This window comes from Solanum stenotomum, chromosome 12 (assembly GCF_019186545.1).
Source record: "Solanum stenotomum isolate F172 chromosome 12, ASM1918654v1, whole genome shotgun sequence".
NCBI classification, from domain to species: Eukaryota; Viridiplantae; Streptophyta; class Magnoliopsida; order Solanales; family Solanaceae; genus Solanum; species Solanum stenotomum.
In genome coordinates, this window is record NC_064293.1 from 50,051,668 (window position 1) to 50,068,243 (window position 16,576).

The following is a 16,576-nucleotide window of genomic DNA, read 5'->3' on the forward strand; positions in this document are numbered from 1 at the left end:
TTGACTGCGCAACACGAATTCCTCAAATTCAAATGCTAATGCACCCATGGGAAGGAGTGCATAAATTTTCATAAGAAACTTAAATGATATATAACAAACCAAATAATTGGATTAATATTTGCTAATTGCTATAGTATGAAAACCACAATCTTTTCTATGATTTGATTAACTAGTAAAATTTGACATGTTTGGGCATGATAGGAGAAAAACTTAGTTCTCTTGATTGCAGCCACCAGAGGTGTGACAACCTTTGACAAGACATCCAATAAATTTTGAGCATGCAATAAAGAGCAGTGGTTAGCATGTTGGAACCATCATCACATTGTGTTGTAGCCAATGTCAGTTGCAGGCAAATGCTCGAAAATCAGCTTCAAATCATATCTTTCATAACATGAGCCTGACATTTGCAGGTGCTTCAAGATTCCATTGGCATGCCGCTAGTTTTTTGTTCCACCAGTTGAGGTGACTGGTCCTGTCTGCCGATTAACAGCACGAGGCACAAATGACAATCCACGAGCCCTACTACGGCCAAAGCTGATTGCTGAAGGAGAGTCCGAAGTGGTTAATTTTGATACTGCTGAAACAAGATTGTCTATTGTTTCTTCCTCAACTTGCATTGCACTTGACGTCTCCTGAGTCTTTTTTGATGTTTGTTTATGATGCGGTTTCTGCCTCTGTTTCTTTGATGGACGAGCTTTTCTGAAGAACTCATAAGATGCTGGAAATTTATGCTTGTCAACTAGATGTTGCTGCCTGCTTTTGTAGCATTTCAACTTGACATCACAGCCTTCCACCAGGCACTCATACTACAGGACAACGAGAATTTCAGTAAATAGCTACATCCAGACATTTAAAAAAGATCGAAACAGACAGTGTTCCTCATAACTCTCTTTGAACAGACTAAACACATACAAGTGCATGCAGACTTCATATATACATGACCAACCACAATCAAAGAGCCAATTCTGCAACAAAGATTCATGCAGCTTATAATTTATTTATTTTTACAATTTTACAGATGCCTTATAGGTATTTTAGAACACCTATCCTGTTGGTTTTCTTCTGTTTATCAGCCTTGAACCCTTGACCTAGTGGTCAGGAGTAAACTCCTCAACCACTAAGATCGAGAAGGCGATAACATGCAGCTTATAAACTTGGAAAGACATGCAAACTTCTATCTCCTTGGGAAGGGATTGGGCAAGATGATGCAAATACAGGATGGGTTATGTATAAGCCCCACATTAACCCAGACGATGCACATAAACTGTTCACGTATGTGCCTGCACAATCCCTTCAGCTATTACCTTAACAAACAGGAACTGCATGCTACATTTAGAATATACATGAGAAGGAAGAAAGTTGAATCAACAAAATGGCATGATTCACCAACTGATGATCTGTTTGTTGAATCATCCAATTCATGCTCGCTCTTAAAAATAGACCATTCACAATATAAATAGAGAATCAACAAGAACTGTCATTTGCCAGAGAACTCTTCTTTCGATAATAAATCAATCCTTACCCAAAAGAGATTTCTTAAATAAACAATGGCTGGAGAATTCAGACTACAACTTTACTTTGAAATAGAGAGAAGAAAAAAATTATACAAATAATCTCTTTTGTCGGTACAGTCTTAATTCTCCAGCCACTGTTTGTTTTAGAAATCTCTTTTGAGTGCAAGGATTGATTTATTATCGAAAGAAGTGTTTTCTGGAAAATGGCAGTTCTTGATGATTCTCTATTTATAGTATGGATAGTCTATTTTTTTAGAGCGAGCGTGAATTAGATGATTCAACAAACAATTCATCAGTTGTTGAATTGAGTCATTTTGCTGATTCAACTTTCATCCTTCTCAGGTATATTCTAATATCACTCTTTCAGTGTTTAAAGAGTGCAAGGGGTTTTGCCTCATTTTCTATGGGACATCCTAAAGAAAACTATGAGATAAAATGTTACCATGGGAAAGCCACGAGCAGCTTTTGCCTGAAAAAAGGAATCATGAGCCTCTGACACATGTATGCTGAGCAGGCGTGATGTTGGGTAAACTCGAGAGCAGACAGAGCAAGATGCAGTATGTCGTGTAACATAGTGGTCTTCAAAGTCATCCAGATTTTTCATCTGTGCACCACAACCAATGATTGGACAGAAGAGATTGCTGTCAAGCATTTAATCAATATTATCAGAAATTAGTGTTGTATTAATAGATTTCCCAAAAAATTGTTATAGTAAACAAACCCAGAAATCACCTAAAGATTGACAGAAAAGTAACAAGTTAAGAATATTACATTCATTAAAAAAATAACAAGTTAAACAATACATAATTAGGATCTTGATATTTTACAGTAATAAAGAAGAAAAAAGAACCTCAGCACCAGTAAATGCAGGTGCAAATGAGCACTATAGCATATTGTGGCTAGGCAAAGAAGATCTGAGAAAGTGATATAGTGATTGTATCACATAGTGAACACAAAACTAGGTCATTATTCAATCTATGCAAAACTTCCTGCAAATTAATATCCTGACTAGAACCAGAAAGTGGAAACCGATATATTGTAAAGTTAGCCTCTAGTTTCTTCTTAATTATCTCAGCTCCTGTAAATATCTAGACATAAAGATACAAAATCCATCCCTTAACTTCTGCGGTCTCGATTTTGGGGTGACCACAGAACTGACAAAAAAGAGGCAGCCGTTACCCGTTGCTTTCCTAAGCTTATCTTTATTAGAAAATTCATAAATATATACTAACATTACAGCACTCTTTTGGTGAAATTTTCTCCCCTTTCAGCTCTGTCACCATCTCCCTTTTGCTTGTGCACCTAACCTTCCTTGTGCGGATACACCTCTCAACTTTTCTGTATACCAAGAAGTGTTCAATACCCTTCACTTGAGTATGTAACAGTGTTTGATAAAAAGCCAACAACATTCAACTAGGAAGAAATGCCCCGTATTAAACTCGTGACTGCAGCGACCTTCGCAGGTTACTGCATTAAAAGGCATGTAAAGACAACTGACATCATAAAGATATTAGTATCTAAGGACCAACATCTCACGATTCTCACCTATTCTTAATCTATAGTCAAGGCTCTGATCCTTCACTCGACTTTGCAACACAAACAATTGCCAAGTATGTTTAATAAGAATTTTGCAACCACGTCCTAATGTATATCCTAACTAGTCCAACTTCTCTTTTGTACTTGAGGCTACAAGCAAACACATTAAAAGCACAGATTTGTTTCACTCTTAGAGAAAATACGTATGTGCATATTTCCTCAATCTCAACAAAAAGGGAAGAGCACTCTGATTATGAACATGATCCTGAATTCTGTTAAAAAATCCTTCAACATTATAGTTTAATGTCACTGTCTTTTGATGTTTCTCAGTATATAAACCTGATAAACTATGGAGGAGCTTCAATAGGTATACCTGATTTCCTCATCTGTGATAGTATTTTGAACTAACTGGTTCTCTTCTTCAGTCAAATCCAATGCAACCTGGAAATGAAGAAAAAGAGAGTGAACAGATAGATCGTAAGTTCAAATTATGGAGAGGATAGAGAGGAGGGAGAAGGAACGAACCTGCTTAGCGAGAAGCTCTCTTTGAATGTTACCGTAAGCGAAGAAGGGATCATCAGGACCAAAACGTCGACGAGTTGGGCTCCAGAACGGAAACCCTAATTGGGTTTGCGTTTCAAACTCCATCGCCATTAATTTTGAATTTCATTCCCTACCTATGCTATTGCTGTTTTGCGTTTCCCCAACTTGAACGTTTTTTCCTTTCTCGAAAGTCCTAAAATATTTTATACAAAAAATAATAATAATGTAAAGTTAATTTTGCAAATGTAGGTGATCTTTTATTACTCTCTTGTTTAAAAAAGAATGACTTTTTTTTTTTAATATTTTAATTTCAGCTTTCCACGTGGTATGTTTATGACCACAAGATTAAAGGGCAATTTTGTTACATTTGACATAACTTTAATTTAGGACCACAAGATTTAAAAGTTTTCTTTATTTTTTTAAAACTCTGTTTCAAGTCAAACTAGATCATTCTTAGTGAAACAGAGAGAGTACATTATTTTGCCCCCTTCTCTCCATATTCTCTGTTTGGATATTAATGCACATATAGGAATCTGCCTAAACCCCTCAATAAAAGTGAAATTACAATAAGAATAAAATGTTTTTTTTATGTTATGCACGCTAATTTGATGGCCTAATATACGTAATAAGAAAAAACTCTGTTATATCAAGAAATAGAGTCGTTGGATTAGGGGAAATATAAATGGCAAGTGGAATTACCAGAAGATGCACCTAAGCAACATTTTTCACTCTAACAAGCCAGCTCACAATTCATTGAGACTCGAAAAATAATCACATAGCCCGCCTAACAACTTTTTTACACTATTATCACAGTTTAATTTCGTTTTATTTTTCAAGTTTGAGTTAAATTTTGCGTGATAATATACCGTCAATGCGTATACGCATGACGAAGCAACAAAGTACACAACGAAGGTGCATCCCAGCTGGGTTCTCAAGATTTTGTCAATAGATACATACAACCCCATATATTATTGTAGTTGCTATTGCAATGGGAGGATAAACTAATAGCTCCCACATTTGTCTCTCCCGGGCCCCCAGCTGCACTGCACAATTTTTTATTTGAAAAACAAAAGTCATTTACTTGAAACAGTGTCCATCAATGGCTTGAGGTTGGATGAATTATTTGATTTATTGTGTTGGAGATGCCAAGTCAATTTAATTACGTATGCATTTAGTGATTTAGAGGAGAAGAAAAATATACTACATATATAGCTTGTTATTTTATCTCGCAATTGCCTTTTTCCAAATATGGATCATTTTGATTATTGTTATTTGATTAGTTAATGTGTCATTGTCTAAGTCTCAATAACTTGCTAGGTGGGAGTAGATCAAATTGGATTGCAACTAGAAGAATGCACCATCACCAAACAACAGCGTTGAATATTGCTAATAAGAGTATATAATATATTTTAAACACAGTATTAACACGCAATCACGTAAACAATTAGCACAATTATTCAACTAAAATACTCCAACTTTAAGAAGTAGAATTTGATTTAATATATAGTTGAAATTTACTTTTCCCTCAGCCGTCAGATCTGACCTGGACGCATTCTTCTGTGTGTTTGATCGATCATCCATAATTGCTTTACATTTTCCATCAGGACACAAGTTTAATATAAATGAGAAGAAAATTAGAATTAATATCTTATACTTAAGAGACTAAGGCAACGTACATGAAGTATGAAGATGGAAATAGTCACGTGGAAGTAGTTAATTGGGTAAGCTGCAATATAATAGCTGGCGCACCGTCCACCCAACACGCTCATCAAATAAACAACAAATTAGTCACTATTCAATGTTCACGTCAAACTATATTAATTTACTACATACTTATATACTCGTTTAAAAAAAAAGAGAGAGACGTCGTGTTTGATGGGTTCAGTAAAAACACTGTACTGTATGTGGGAAAGTTTTTCCACTCATCCAGCTAGGACACACTTGGAACAAGTATAACGACCTGTAACAAATCAGTGATACAAGAATCAGCCTTCATTTACCTTCCTGATTACTTTTCTTCTACTAGTATATATATGTTTGTTCTGCTACTACAATTCATTGGATGGTAAAGGGAGAAAAGTAAAAGAGAGAAAAAAGAAGGATCAATTTTTTCATCAAGAAAGTGAAAAATGGAGAGATCGAATGTGTTGATCTTGGCAATCATAGTGATTCTTGGCGGAGCTGAAGGGCAACTAGTAGAGAACTTCTATGGTTTTACTTGTCCTAATGTGGAATTCATAGTTCAGCAAGCTGTGTCTATAAAGTTCAGCCAGACTTTTGTCACTATTCCAGCGACTTTGCGTCTCTTTTTCCATGATTGCTTTGTTGAGGTAATCTTCTGCAACAATTTCTCTCTAGAATTAATTAAGCTGTTACTCATGTCGCAGTGTCCCATGTTAGTTCTTTGAATTATGGTTTAAGTTTTAGAACAAGTAAAAATAATTATTAGTATTTCTTAACATACAAGAGATCAAGAGACTTATTCTATACTTTGAATAGCTGCTACCACCAATATTCTGGTCCTGTTTTGGTGGGCAGCAAAATATTTGACATTCTTCTTCTTCCCAAAATTGTTCATTTCTCATCTCTTTTGCACATTTCCTCAGGGATGTGACGCGTCTGTTATGATAGCTTCACCAAATGGAGACGCGGAAAAGGATTTCAAGGATAACCTTTCCCTTGCAGGAGATGGCTTTGACACTGTGGTAAAGGCAAAACAAGCCGTAGAGGCTCAGTGTCCTGGAGTAGTGTCATGTGCAGATATCTTAGCTATTGCCACTAGAGACGTTGTAGTGCTGGTAATCGAGGACACAGAAACCATCCACTGACATACCCCTTTCTTTTTGCTTTGGCATTTTTCTTTCTCTTCATTTACCATACACTCGACTTGTTCATTTCAGGCAGGGGGGCCTTCATACAATGTAGAATTGGGACGTCGTGATGGGCTCATCTCCCAGGCATCTCGGGTTGCTGGAAAATTGCCAGAACCTGACTTCAATCTCATTCAACTGAACACTATGTTTGCCAGCCACAATCTCAGCCAGTTTGACATGATAGCTCTTTCAGGGGCTCACACACTTGGCTTCTCTCATTGTGACCGTTTTGCAGACCGTCTCTACTCATTTACCCCATCCAACCCTGTTGACCCTTCTTTGGATCCAGAATATGCTAAAGAACTTAAGGATATGTGCCCTCAAAATGTAGATCCATCCATCGCTATAAACATGGACCCTGCGACTCCACGAACCTTTGACAATGAGTATTACAAGAATCTGGTTAAAGGAAAGGGTTTGTTCACCTCAGATCAGGTGCTCTTCACTGATGATTCTTCTCAAGGCACTGTTAGTGATTTTGCTGATAATGCTTTCGACTTCAATGGAGCTTTTGTCACTGCAATGAGAAAACTCGGAAGGGTTGGTGTCAAAACTGGTGACCAAGGTGAAATAAGACTGGACTGCACCAGGTTCAACTCATGAGGTCCATGTTCTACCTTCAACGAAAGGAAAAAAAGATGCTATTTTGTAAATCCATGTTATAAAGTCCGAAGAGTGGAAATAGTTTATTGTTGTTTTTTGGCAATATTTGATGTAATTGGATTAAATAAATCACGTGTATAAGGTCTAGAGATTGGATTTCTTTCGAATTTTGCAATCATTCTTGTATTGGACACTTAAATGAATCCAACCTCTGTGTTACTGAATTCAGTTTTGACTTCAACATGGTTGCACCTGGTGCAATAATTTACATCATCAACAAGCATGAACTTTAGTCAATTTTATGCATGTTAATCTACTTGGGTTTTCTGGTAATTGTATTTAGGTAGATGCCATCCTATAGCATTAGATATCATAATTTATGAATTTCTTCCAAATATAGCGAGTTGTCAATGTCACTGGACTAGAACCTCTGCATTGTGCAGCGTAAAGCCATTCACGATCAAAAGAAAAATAATGAACAATCAATAAATGAAATGGTTGACAACCAAAATGTAACAATTTCAAGTTTGAATGACAATGGAAATATACACCAATCAAAAATTGCAATACAAACATTTATCTCACATAAATAGGAAAACCTTCTAAGAGCAAACAAAAGGCAGCTTTGCCATCTCCATTGTCTTGCTCACATTCTGGAGGAAGTGTTCTGGTTATGGCTAACAAGGTCACCTCAACGAAATGCTCTTAGATCCATAAGCTGGTTGAGAGTATCTGTGCAAATTACTCAAACTTCTATCCAAGCTTTCACTTGCCGAATGAATTATGTACGAGATTTTCCGTAAAGACTAGTGTATACAGTCTTTGTTCGGTAAACCAGAATCATGCTTAGAATAGAAGCAACGATGCAGAGTCCACAAAGTATTAAGGAAGTATAGAAGAAGCATATGGCACCTTCACACTTTAAAGGTTCATCCACAGCTAGAAAACTTGATAAAAAAGATGCCCCATTCCATTGGCCGGGATGACGCTGTTGAGCTTGCTTTTCAGCTTCACTATCATATATACTACTAGCAATAACACCTGAGAATACTAGTGAACCAGCTGGGTTCGCAATAGTGAGGAAATTGTACAAAGCCCCAAAATTCTTTAAGCCAAACAATTCGGAAGCAGCAGCTGGCACGATAGCCCAATGAGCCCCATAACCGAGCCCTACCAGAAGAGTACCAATGTACATAGCCCCTGGCCATCCCATGGCAAAGAAGAAATGCCCGAAAGCCATTACAACTTGGGCAACAGCCATGGCTGCATGTCTTGGGTAGGCATGATCTCTGTAGGTCAATAGGACAAGCTTGCATGAGAAAAATATTCATTGAAACGAAGGACATTATGATGTTCAGTTAATATTGTCAAAATATGTAAGAAGTGAATGTTATGTACCTCACAATTATTTCAGAAAAGTATCCACCCCCAACACGACCGAGGAAGTTCCATATGCTGATCATGGAAACAAATACATGTGTGTTATCATATCCTAAAGATTGGCTCATCTGGCCCAAGTTATCAATCACGGTTAAACCAGATCCAGAACCAAAAAGTAGTGAGAAGAATATAATCCAAAAGTCTGCCTTTATCAAAGCCTGCATTAGGGTAAAGTCCTCCCCTCTATGAGGGGTCCGTCTTCTTTTGACCCTCACTGCTCCTTCTGCAGCTGCTTGGGCAAGTTTTGCTTGCAGTTGGGCAATTCTTTTTTGCCTTTCTAATGCTGGAAGCAAGTCTACATCCTTAGGCTTCTCATCTTCAACCTCACTAAATATAATTTCCTGATCATGTCCAGATACTCCAGGATCTTGTTTTTGTGACTCAGATAAAAGAGCCTCTTCTGATGGTACTCTAGTTTCTTGCGAGAAAGTCAATGAGATGGGAATCACCACAGGAATAAGCAATAGAACGAACAAAATCCCTGTGAAGATTGTAGTGACTGTGTGGCTAACATCAATGAGGTCTTGAACAAGCATGACGCCCATCAGGTAAGAAGCCAAAATGAGGCAAATGCTATAAATTAATGAAAAACTGAATCCATCAGATGGTCTGACTTGTCTGTGGCCGCCAACAGGCCTAATTATAAACATGAGGGCGATAGCCACCATTGCCGGTCCCACAGCAATCATAAATATAAGTGAAGCATGATCAGGGGAATGGATCAGTGCATATATTTGAGTCATAATTGCACCACCCAACCCAGCAAATCCCTTAAGTATTCCCACCACAGGGCCACGGCTTTTAGGGAAATTTTGCACACCTGAGACAAGTGCCGCTGTATTAAAGTAGGTTTCTCCATTTGTTCCTATAAATATAAGAAGGCACATCTGCAGAGAAATAGCTGAAATGAGTCAATTCTTTGACAAATTAGAAGTACACGCCAAATCATCATAGCTGGCAGTAAACAAGCGATTTTGATCCGTCAAAACATAATAGTAATAAATAACGTCTTCAGGAGAATGACCAGACATACTGCAAGAAGGGCATTCAATTCCACAATAGTTAACAAGCATTTTTCTTCCCCGTGGGCACTAGGAAAATGGTAAAAATCGGGTTTAATGTTGACAAACTCTAATACGAAATGATAGATGATGGGAGGAAAAGAAGGCAAGTTGATAATTATTAGGTTCACAAGTAAAACCCCTTGCTCTTCAGCCTTAATCCGGAATGGTTTAATTATATTAGAAGTTCTTCAAACTAGAAATATCGGATCCATGAAGGGTATGTAGATAGAGCAACAGGTTCTTCGCGTCTACCTGAGTTCAAATTGAATACATAATTATGAATGGATTACTGTAAATAGTCCATTGATCACATTGCAAAATTCAGAAGCACCACAACCAAATTTGACTAAAACTATTGATAGTACTCTAAAAGCAAATTAGTAGTTCAGATATCAATTAGACTTATAAACCCCTGAATCCCAATGTAGACGATAAATCAATAACCTCATTGGCCCTAAACCTTGTGAGCATGTAAGAACTCAGTACCACTAATTGATCCAATAATAAATCAGAGCATTTAGATTATTTTTTTTAAAAGGCAGTAATAGATTTCAATGAAAAGGTATACACAAAGAAAGTTGAAAGATTTGAAATCAGCAAGAAAGAAATTGGGTAAGAGTTAGGTACTCACAACCCATAAAGGAAGAGTAGGAGATCGGCCGGTGACGACGAGCCAAACCCAGCCATAACCGATAAAGTTCTGAACAGCACCCACAAGAAGAGCAGCCCATAAAGGCAAGATTTCGGATAAAGTCCCAGCCAGAAATCCAACACTATCGCCCAAGTCCTTAGCGACACCCAATCTGGCAATTTGCTTCTGATTATAATTCAAAGAGCTCTTAATGATGGGAGAAATACTGCCGAATAAATACCCAATGCCAGCAAAACTCTGAATCCACATTGCAGCTACGAATACAAGCCATCTGTTATTGAAGAACAAACTAAATCTCTCTTTCAAACGAACCATTGTTAGATCAAAATTGCCTTGAGAATTCAGATTCTAAATCTTTCTTGGGGGAAGTCAAAGAACCTGTCTGTCTATCTTGATTAGAAAAAATTACTCCATATATATTTTGATTCAATGATGTTTTGTTTTAGGTAGTGTATGATATAAATAAATAAATATAAATAAACAAACGGACCAACTTGATCAAGAGAAAAGGGTCGCCCATAAAATAAAAGCCAAATATAGCACGGAAGACAATATTGAAACGTCACTCATTTTTTATCATTTTGGTGACCTTTCAAAAATAATTACGTACATAAACAGTTTCCAGTGTTGGAGAAACAAACAAAACACACAGGGCACAATTGCATTGGCAAGACTAGTGGTGACGGCGGGCGGTATTTTTTTTTTGGCGGGTGGTGGATTTTGTTGGCTTGTTAAGAATGTCTGTTTCACCAACAGATATACTTTGCAAAACTTTGGGCAACTGTTTCACGAATTACTTACCTATAATATTAATAAACTTTTCTCCTTTTAACCTCGCCTTCTCGTCACCTAATTTCATTTTGGTTTAAACATAGAAAGTGGGTTACTATTAATATAATTGGTTTACGTCATTTTTTTTTTCTTTAAAGAGTTGCAGATATAAAATGGGGCAATTTATCTGATACGAGCCTAGGCATAAGCCTCAAGGTGTTGGGAGCAAGTACAATTGATACGAACTTAGGTATATGCCTTCAAGTGTTGGAGTAAGCATGGAAGATCTTAAATTTTAGAAATTATACTAATTAATATAATAAATAACACAAAAACTTTAAGAAAATATAAAATAAGTGTTAATATACATAGAATTGCTTCATCTTAAAGCATCAGTCAAAATTAAGTAATTAACTAAAAAAACAATCAAAATTATTCATCTAAAAAAACTATTAATTTTTATTATATTAAAAGTTATTAAATTTTTAGTCTGTAGCGTAAATACCACCCAACTTAACTGAATATCATAGAATGTGACTAAACAAAAATTAACTGACATTGCATATATAACTTATATGTGGAGTCTACTTCCAAGGCAAATAGAAAGTTATATTTGCTTGCCGTTAAGGGACATGTTTATTAGAGAGTCATAATTCTGCTTCCTTCACAAAATTGATGTTTGATTTTTAAAAAATGGTATTTCTCAATTTGTAATAATCAACTTTTGTTGTTTACCAAAAAACAAGATTCAAGTGGATCCAATGCATTTTTTTCATTATAGATTACCAAAAAAATGTTAAAAAGCGTACTAAGGAATGATTAATTGGAAGAAGGCCATTTTGACCACTTGCAGCCGACAGGCTCTAGAGGAACAAACTTATTTATTCGAATTCGATGCCAATAATAGCATGTGAGATTGATGATTAGCCACAGGCCACAGCTATCCACTTGGATCCAACCTGTCCCACGCACACTTTGGACTCCTTAATTATACTTTATTTTAGCTAAAAGCCGAATGGTCTAGTGAATTAAACAGATAATTTCTCAAATGAGATTTTCTTATGTTCAAAATCTTTTGCGCATGTCTTGTTGATCGAGTTTTGTTTACTACAATTTATCTCTTTTTTGTGATTTACGGATAATTACACTAAAGTGAAATTTATCTCTCTTATGTAGTTTGTAGGTTAAAAACAGAATGCACATCCCAAAAGTAACGATAATTGTAGCTCAGTTTCCTTTGACCAAAATAAACGAAAGAATAAAGGCTCATTTTCTGAATAATTATAATTTAAAAATCAACCGTGAAAATGCATTTCGAATATGTCATTTTAGATAATGTCAAGCTGATAAAATACGTGTCGTACAATAAAATGAGTATTGTTTGTTTTCCTGAAATCGTGCAATAAAAGTGTTTCTAGATGTGTCAAGCCTTGTTCGTTTTTTCTATAATTACGTTCTTTACTTTTAAGCGATTAGCATCAAAGTTAAATTAATAATTCCAGGAGAAAATGATGCATTGATTTGATGGCAAAGTCTCATCACTCCGTCAAACTATTATTCTTGAAAAATCAACGTATACACAAATTCAGAAATGTCATTGTTTGAAACATTAAACACATGGAACTTATAAAAACAAATTCTTTACGGCTTCACTTACTTTCAATTTTACAACTTATGAATACTTGCACTCATGATCCATGAATGTTAGTGGTCAGCCACGATTTGGGAGCTTACAGTTTTAATTCTGCATATCACTTAAAAATAATGTTTACAAAATCAAATCATTTAAAAAGTAATTAAACAGTACATAAGGTTATAATATACTCTTTTCCCACATTTTCCTACCTGTCATTCTTCAATGTTATGTTTATATTATGTTTTTATCTGCCTTCAGATGTTACACAAAAAAAAGAAAAAATAAATAAAATACGGCCACCTTACCAACGAGATTCACAAGATTATTTCTTTAGCTTATTAAATTGGTTATCAAATTTTTAATACTTATGTGCGGCTTTGTGCGTGTATATATATATATATATATAATTAAAAAAATTGGGTCCTTAGCTGGATAGGATAAGACTGCCATATTCTATATTTTGGGTCCTTGTCAGTTTGATTGGAATTTGTTTTTAATTCGAGAAAAAAAGTTGATTTGATTTAAATTGGAAATACGTTGAATAGTAATGAATAATTGTATGTGGACATTTATTGAAATAATGAAAGCGTTGGATATATCTCAGCAGATACTTCATCGAGTTCATTAGAATTACTAAGCTCGATAGTTTCTTCTAGATATTTTAAATGTTTTTTACATGTTATAATTAAAATATATTGTAAAATTTTAAATGATATCTTGAATCTTTGTTTTTTTATTTTTTTAAATAACATATCCTGAGATTTCTGTACCCAAGCAATTTTTCAACCTCAGAATAAAAAAGACAATATAAAAATTTTACTCGTAAATCATTTTTTTCACGGACTTCAAGATCTAATTAATTTTTTATTTGGATTATGGGAAGAAAGATTGGTACGTGGTTGATATTGCAAAATAGATAAAAACAAAAAGAACAACGCTTCTTTATTAGGATTTTTATCCTTCAAATTCATATTGAATTTAAGTAAATGCAAAAGGAATACAATTTTATTCGGTGAACCAATAAACTTTTTTAGCTCCGATGAAAATCGATAAAATTTATAGGTGTGAAATTAACGCCAATAATATTGGTGTTTGGTTTTATGGATTACTAAAAAGATGGTGAAATTGAAGTAGTTGATAGAGTTGAAGATGAAGATGGAGGAAAAAAGGATGCTTCAATTGAGAAGAAACTTATTGGGGAGGATAATAAAATGAAGAGAAAAAAATTAAAAGTTTTATGGGCCAATAGAAAAATTCATATAGTTTAATAAAAGTTAATATATTAAGGAAATAATATTTAAAATATAATTATATATTGATCTATAAAAAAATGACATGTGTATGATTTTATAATTTTTTTTTTCTTTTTTAACTCCTTCACACGCTGTTAAGTGAGTGAACTCACTCTCTTTGCCACGTCATCACTTAGGGTTGCATTTAATTCACTTCAAAAATATTAAGGAGGTATTTAAACACCCATAGAGTTTAAGTGCTGAAGTAAGTTATCCGACCAAGTTTAGGGTTTTTTTTATATGTTTTCTCATTTATATGAGATATTATATGATTAATTTTACTATCTAATAGACTTTTGAGAGCATATGCATTTTACTTTTTTATATATTTTGAATTGATTAAATCTAATTAAAATATTTTATCATGTGTTTAGGTGCTCAATTGGAACAAACAACTGACATGTTTAAGAGGTTAGGTATTTATTAAGCTTAAAGGTAGGTGTCAAATTGACAAGTTGCATACTTGCATTGAGTTTGAAAATGTTAAAATGTGCGGATCATTGACCCGTCAAAATATTATTTGAATTGAATTAAGCTGGACATAGAAATAAACTAAAAATCATATTATAATCGAACCCAATAAAAATCATATTATAATCCAACCCAATCAATTATTGTCAAAATTTAAATTCAAACTTTGATTGTACATAGTATAACATTTCTTCTCCTTATATTATCACTACTAGATAATGTGGCCCGTGCAATAATATAAATGATATGTTTTGGGGCTAATAATCGAGTTTTTGAAGCGATTATTTGCGTGGATAAAGGAATAAGTTTTTTTTATCACAAACCTGTATTTTCTTTGACGCTATTTAAGTCATAATAAGACTACCCACATACAACATTTTTGAAATATTTTATGTTGTTAATTATCATGATTTATAGTATTTTTACTATAGATTCACTTCAAGAATCAATGGAATTTTTTGTATTTTTTTCAAAACATATTTTATATTGTCAATTATCATGATTTATAGTATTTTTACGCAATTTTTAAATATAAAAAAAATAAAAAATAAGACAAATAAATTAAAATGGACCCAATATATGTTATTTTTGTTGTCTCAATTTATGTGACACAAATGAAATTTGAAGAGTCATCCAAATTTTCATATTTTCTTTTTAAAATGTTTTAAGTTATTAATTATTGTGATTTATGATATTTTTATGTAACTTTCAAATAACGTACATTACTGGTCACTTTGTCCTAATTTATGTGATATGGATAAAATTACAAAATTAACCCTTTTAAAATGTCTTTCAGATATTTTAAGTTGTTAATTATTATTATTTATAATTCTTTTTTGGTAATTTTAAAATGATATGTGTTATGTTGTCTGTCCCAATATATGTGAGCCTGATAGAATTCTGAGAGTCAACGTATTGTATTATATAGCTTTTAAATATTTTAAATTGGTAATTATTGTAATTTTTAATGCTTTTTAAGTCATTTGTAAATGATATATGTTGCTTCCTTGATTGGGACTTTTCCATTTGTGACACATATATATAGATATTTGGTGCCCGTTCCAGCACGGGCCCAATAAATATTAATTTTTTTTGTTTTAATTTATGTGATATAAATGGAATTTGAAGATCAGTCGATTTTTTATATGTTTTCTTAAAAATATATTTGAAGTTATTAAATTGTTGTGATTTATAGTATTTTTGCGTTAGTTTTGAATAATATATGCTACTCATGTTTCAATTCACGTGAATAATCATAAATATTTTCAGTTGTTAATTTATTGGGAATTCTAGAAATTTTGACGTTATTTTCAAATAGTACATGTTACTTATTCTATTCCAATTAGTCAACCAAATTTCTTATATGATTTAAAAATATTTTTAATTGCTAATTATTGTGATTTATAGCATCTTTTATGTAACTTTTAATAATATATAATTTGTTCAAATTCATATGACAATGATAAGATTTCAAGAGTCAACACAATAAAAATTTAATTTTTTTTAAAAAGTTGTACCTCTAATATATTTTGTAGCTAAAATATACTCTCTCCGTCTACTTGTATTTGTCATGTTGCGCTTTTTGAAAGTCCATTTGACTAATTTTGAAAGTTAATCAGATTGTATTAATTCGATATTTAAAAAAAAAAATTAAATATGCAAAATCTATACAAAAAGTACTATAAATTGTAATTTTTTGCCTATGAATATGATGAAAAAACACATTGTAAAATATTAGTTGAAATTCTTATAGTTTGACTCTAAAAAGGAAATCATAACAATTAAAAGTGCATAGAGAGAGTAATAAATAGGTAATTAAATTTCAAGAAATTTAAAATAAAAGGTTAGAAAAAAGAATTAGATAGACAACATATATTAAAAATTGAAAACATATAAGTAATAAATGGGCCCAAATAAGGTCAAACTTTTTGGCTAATAAAGTAGTAGGTAATTAATGGTGTTAAATTGTCCAATAATATAAATTTTAAAGGTACAACCATAAAAGAATAATGTACAACACTATGAGGCACATATCATCCAACACTTGTCATGTGCTAAGTAGTAGATAATTCCACTTATTATATATAGTAATATAAAAACATATCAAATTAAAAAGAAAATGTTTTTCTTAAAATATTATTCATGGATCATTTGGGTTGCATATTAGTCCAGTTTAATAAT

The 16,576-nt window shown here is 33.5% G+C and overlaps 3 protein-coding genes across 3 annotated transcripts; 1 reads left to right on the forward strand and 2 right to left on the reverse strand.

Annotated features, from left to right (window-relative positions):
- Positions 1 to 96: 96 nt before the first annotated feature.
- LOC125848470 (uncharacterized) lies at positions 97 to 3,856 on the reverse strand. Its single transcript, XM_049528332.1, has 4 exons — positions 3,576 to 3,856; positions 3,424 to 3,491; positions 1,957 to 2,155; positions 97 to 806 (listed from the first exon to the last, which is right to left on the reverse strand). The coding sequence occupies exons 1-4, from the start codon at positions 3,702 to 3,704 to the stop codon at positions 438 to 440; spliced, it is 765 nt and encodes a 254-aa protein (XP_049384289.1). The 5' UTR covers positions 3,705 to 3,856; the 3' UTR covers positions 97 to 437.
- Positions 3,857 to 5,497: 1,641 nt separating this feature from the next.
- Positions 5,498 to 7,293, forward strand: LOC125848469 (peroxidase 51-like). The gene is made up of 3 exons (XM_049528331.1): positions 5,498 to 5,923; positions 6,200 to 6,391; positions 6,494 to 7,293. The coding sequence occupies exons 1-3, from the start codon at positions 5,723 to 5,725 to the stop codon at positions 7,067 to 7,069; spliced, it is 969 nt and encodes a 322-aa protein (XP_049384288.1). The 5' UTR covers positions 5,498 to 5,722; the 3' UTR covers positions 7,070 to 7,293.
- A 264-nt stretch (positions 7,294 to 7,557) lies between these two features.
- Positions 7,558 to 10,704, reverse strand: LOC125848173 (protein NUCLEAR FUSION DEFECTIVE 4-like). The gene is made up of 3 exons (XM_049527994.1): positions 10,205 to 10,704; positions 8,468 to 9,396; positions 7,558 to 8,358 (listed from the first exon to the last, which is right to left on the reverse strand). Exons 1-3 carry the CDS (start codon positions 10,538 to 10,540, stop codon positions 7,851 to 7,853), a joined length of 1,773 nt encoding a protein of 590 aa, XP_049383951.1. The 5' UTR covers positions 10,541 to 10,704; the 3' UTR covers positions 7,558 to 7,850.
- Positions 10,705 to 16,576: the final 5,872 nt, after the last annotated feature.

Excerpts from the sequence above, each read along its gene's own strand:
- LOC125848469 (XM_049528331.1), top strand. The coding sequence starts at position 5,723 with ATGGAGAGATCGAATGTGTTGATCTTGGCAATCATAGTGATTCTTGGC. Across the intron at positions 5,924-6,199 it reads TCCATGATTGCTTTGTTGAG|GGATGTGACGCGTCTGTTAT; the intron begins GTAATCTTCTGC and ends ACATTTCCTCAG. Across the intron at positions 6,392-6,493 it reads CTAGAGACGTTGTAGTGCTG|GCAGGGGGGCCTTCATACAA; the intron begins GTAATCGAGGAC and ends TGTTCATTTCAG.
- LOC125848470 (XM_049528332.1), bottom strand. The coding sequence starts at position 3,704 with ATGGCGATGGAGTTTGAAACGCAAACCCAATTAGGGTTTCCGTTCTGG. Across the intron at positions 3,492-3,575 it reads GAGAGCTTCTCGCTAAGCAG|GTTGCATTGGATTTGACTGA; the intron begins GTTCGTTCCTTC and ends CTTCATTTCCAG. Across the intron at positions 2,156-3,423 it reads ATCACAGATGAGGAAATCAG|CAATCTCTTCTGTCCAATCA; the intron begins GTATACCTATTG and ends AATGCTTGACAG.
- LOC125848173 (XM_049527994.1), bottom strand. The coding sequence starts at position 10,540 with ATGGTTCGTTTGAAAGAGAGATTTAGTTTGTTCTTCAATAACAGATGG. Across the intron at positions 9,397-10,204 it reads CTACTCTTCCTTTATGGGTT|ATGTGCCTTCTTATATTTAT; the intron begins GTGAGTACCTAA and ends ATTTCTCTGCAG. Across the intron at positions 8,359-8,467 it reads TTTTCTGAAATAATTGTGAG|AGATCATGCCTACCCAAGAC; the intron begins GTACATAACATT and ends ATTGACCTACAG.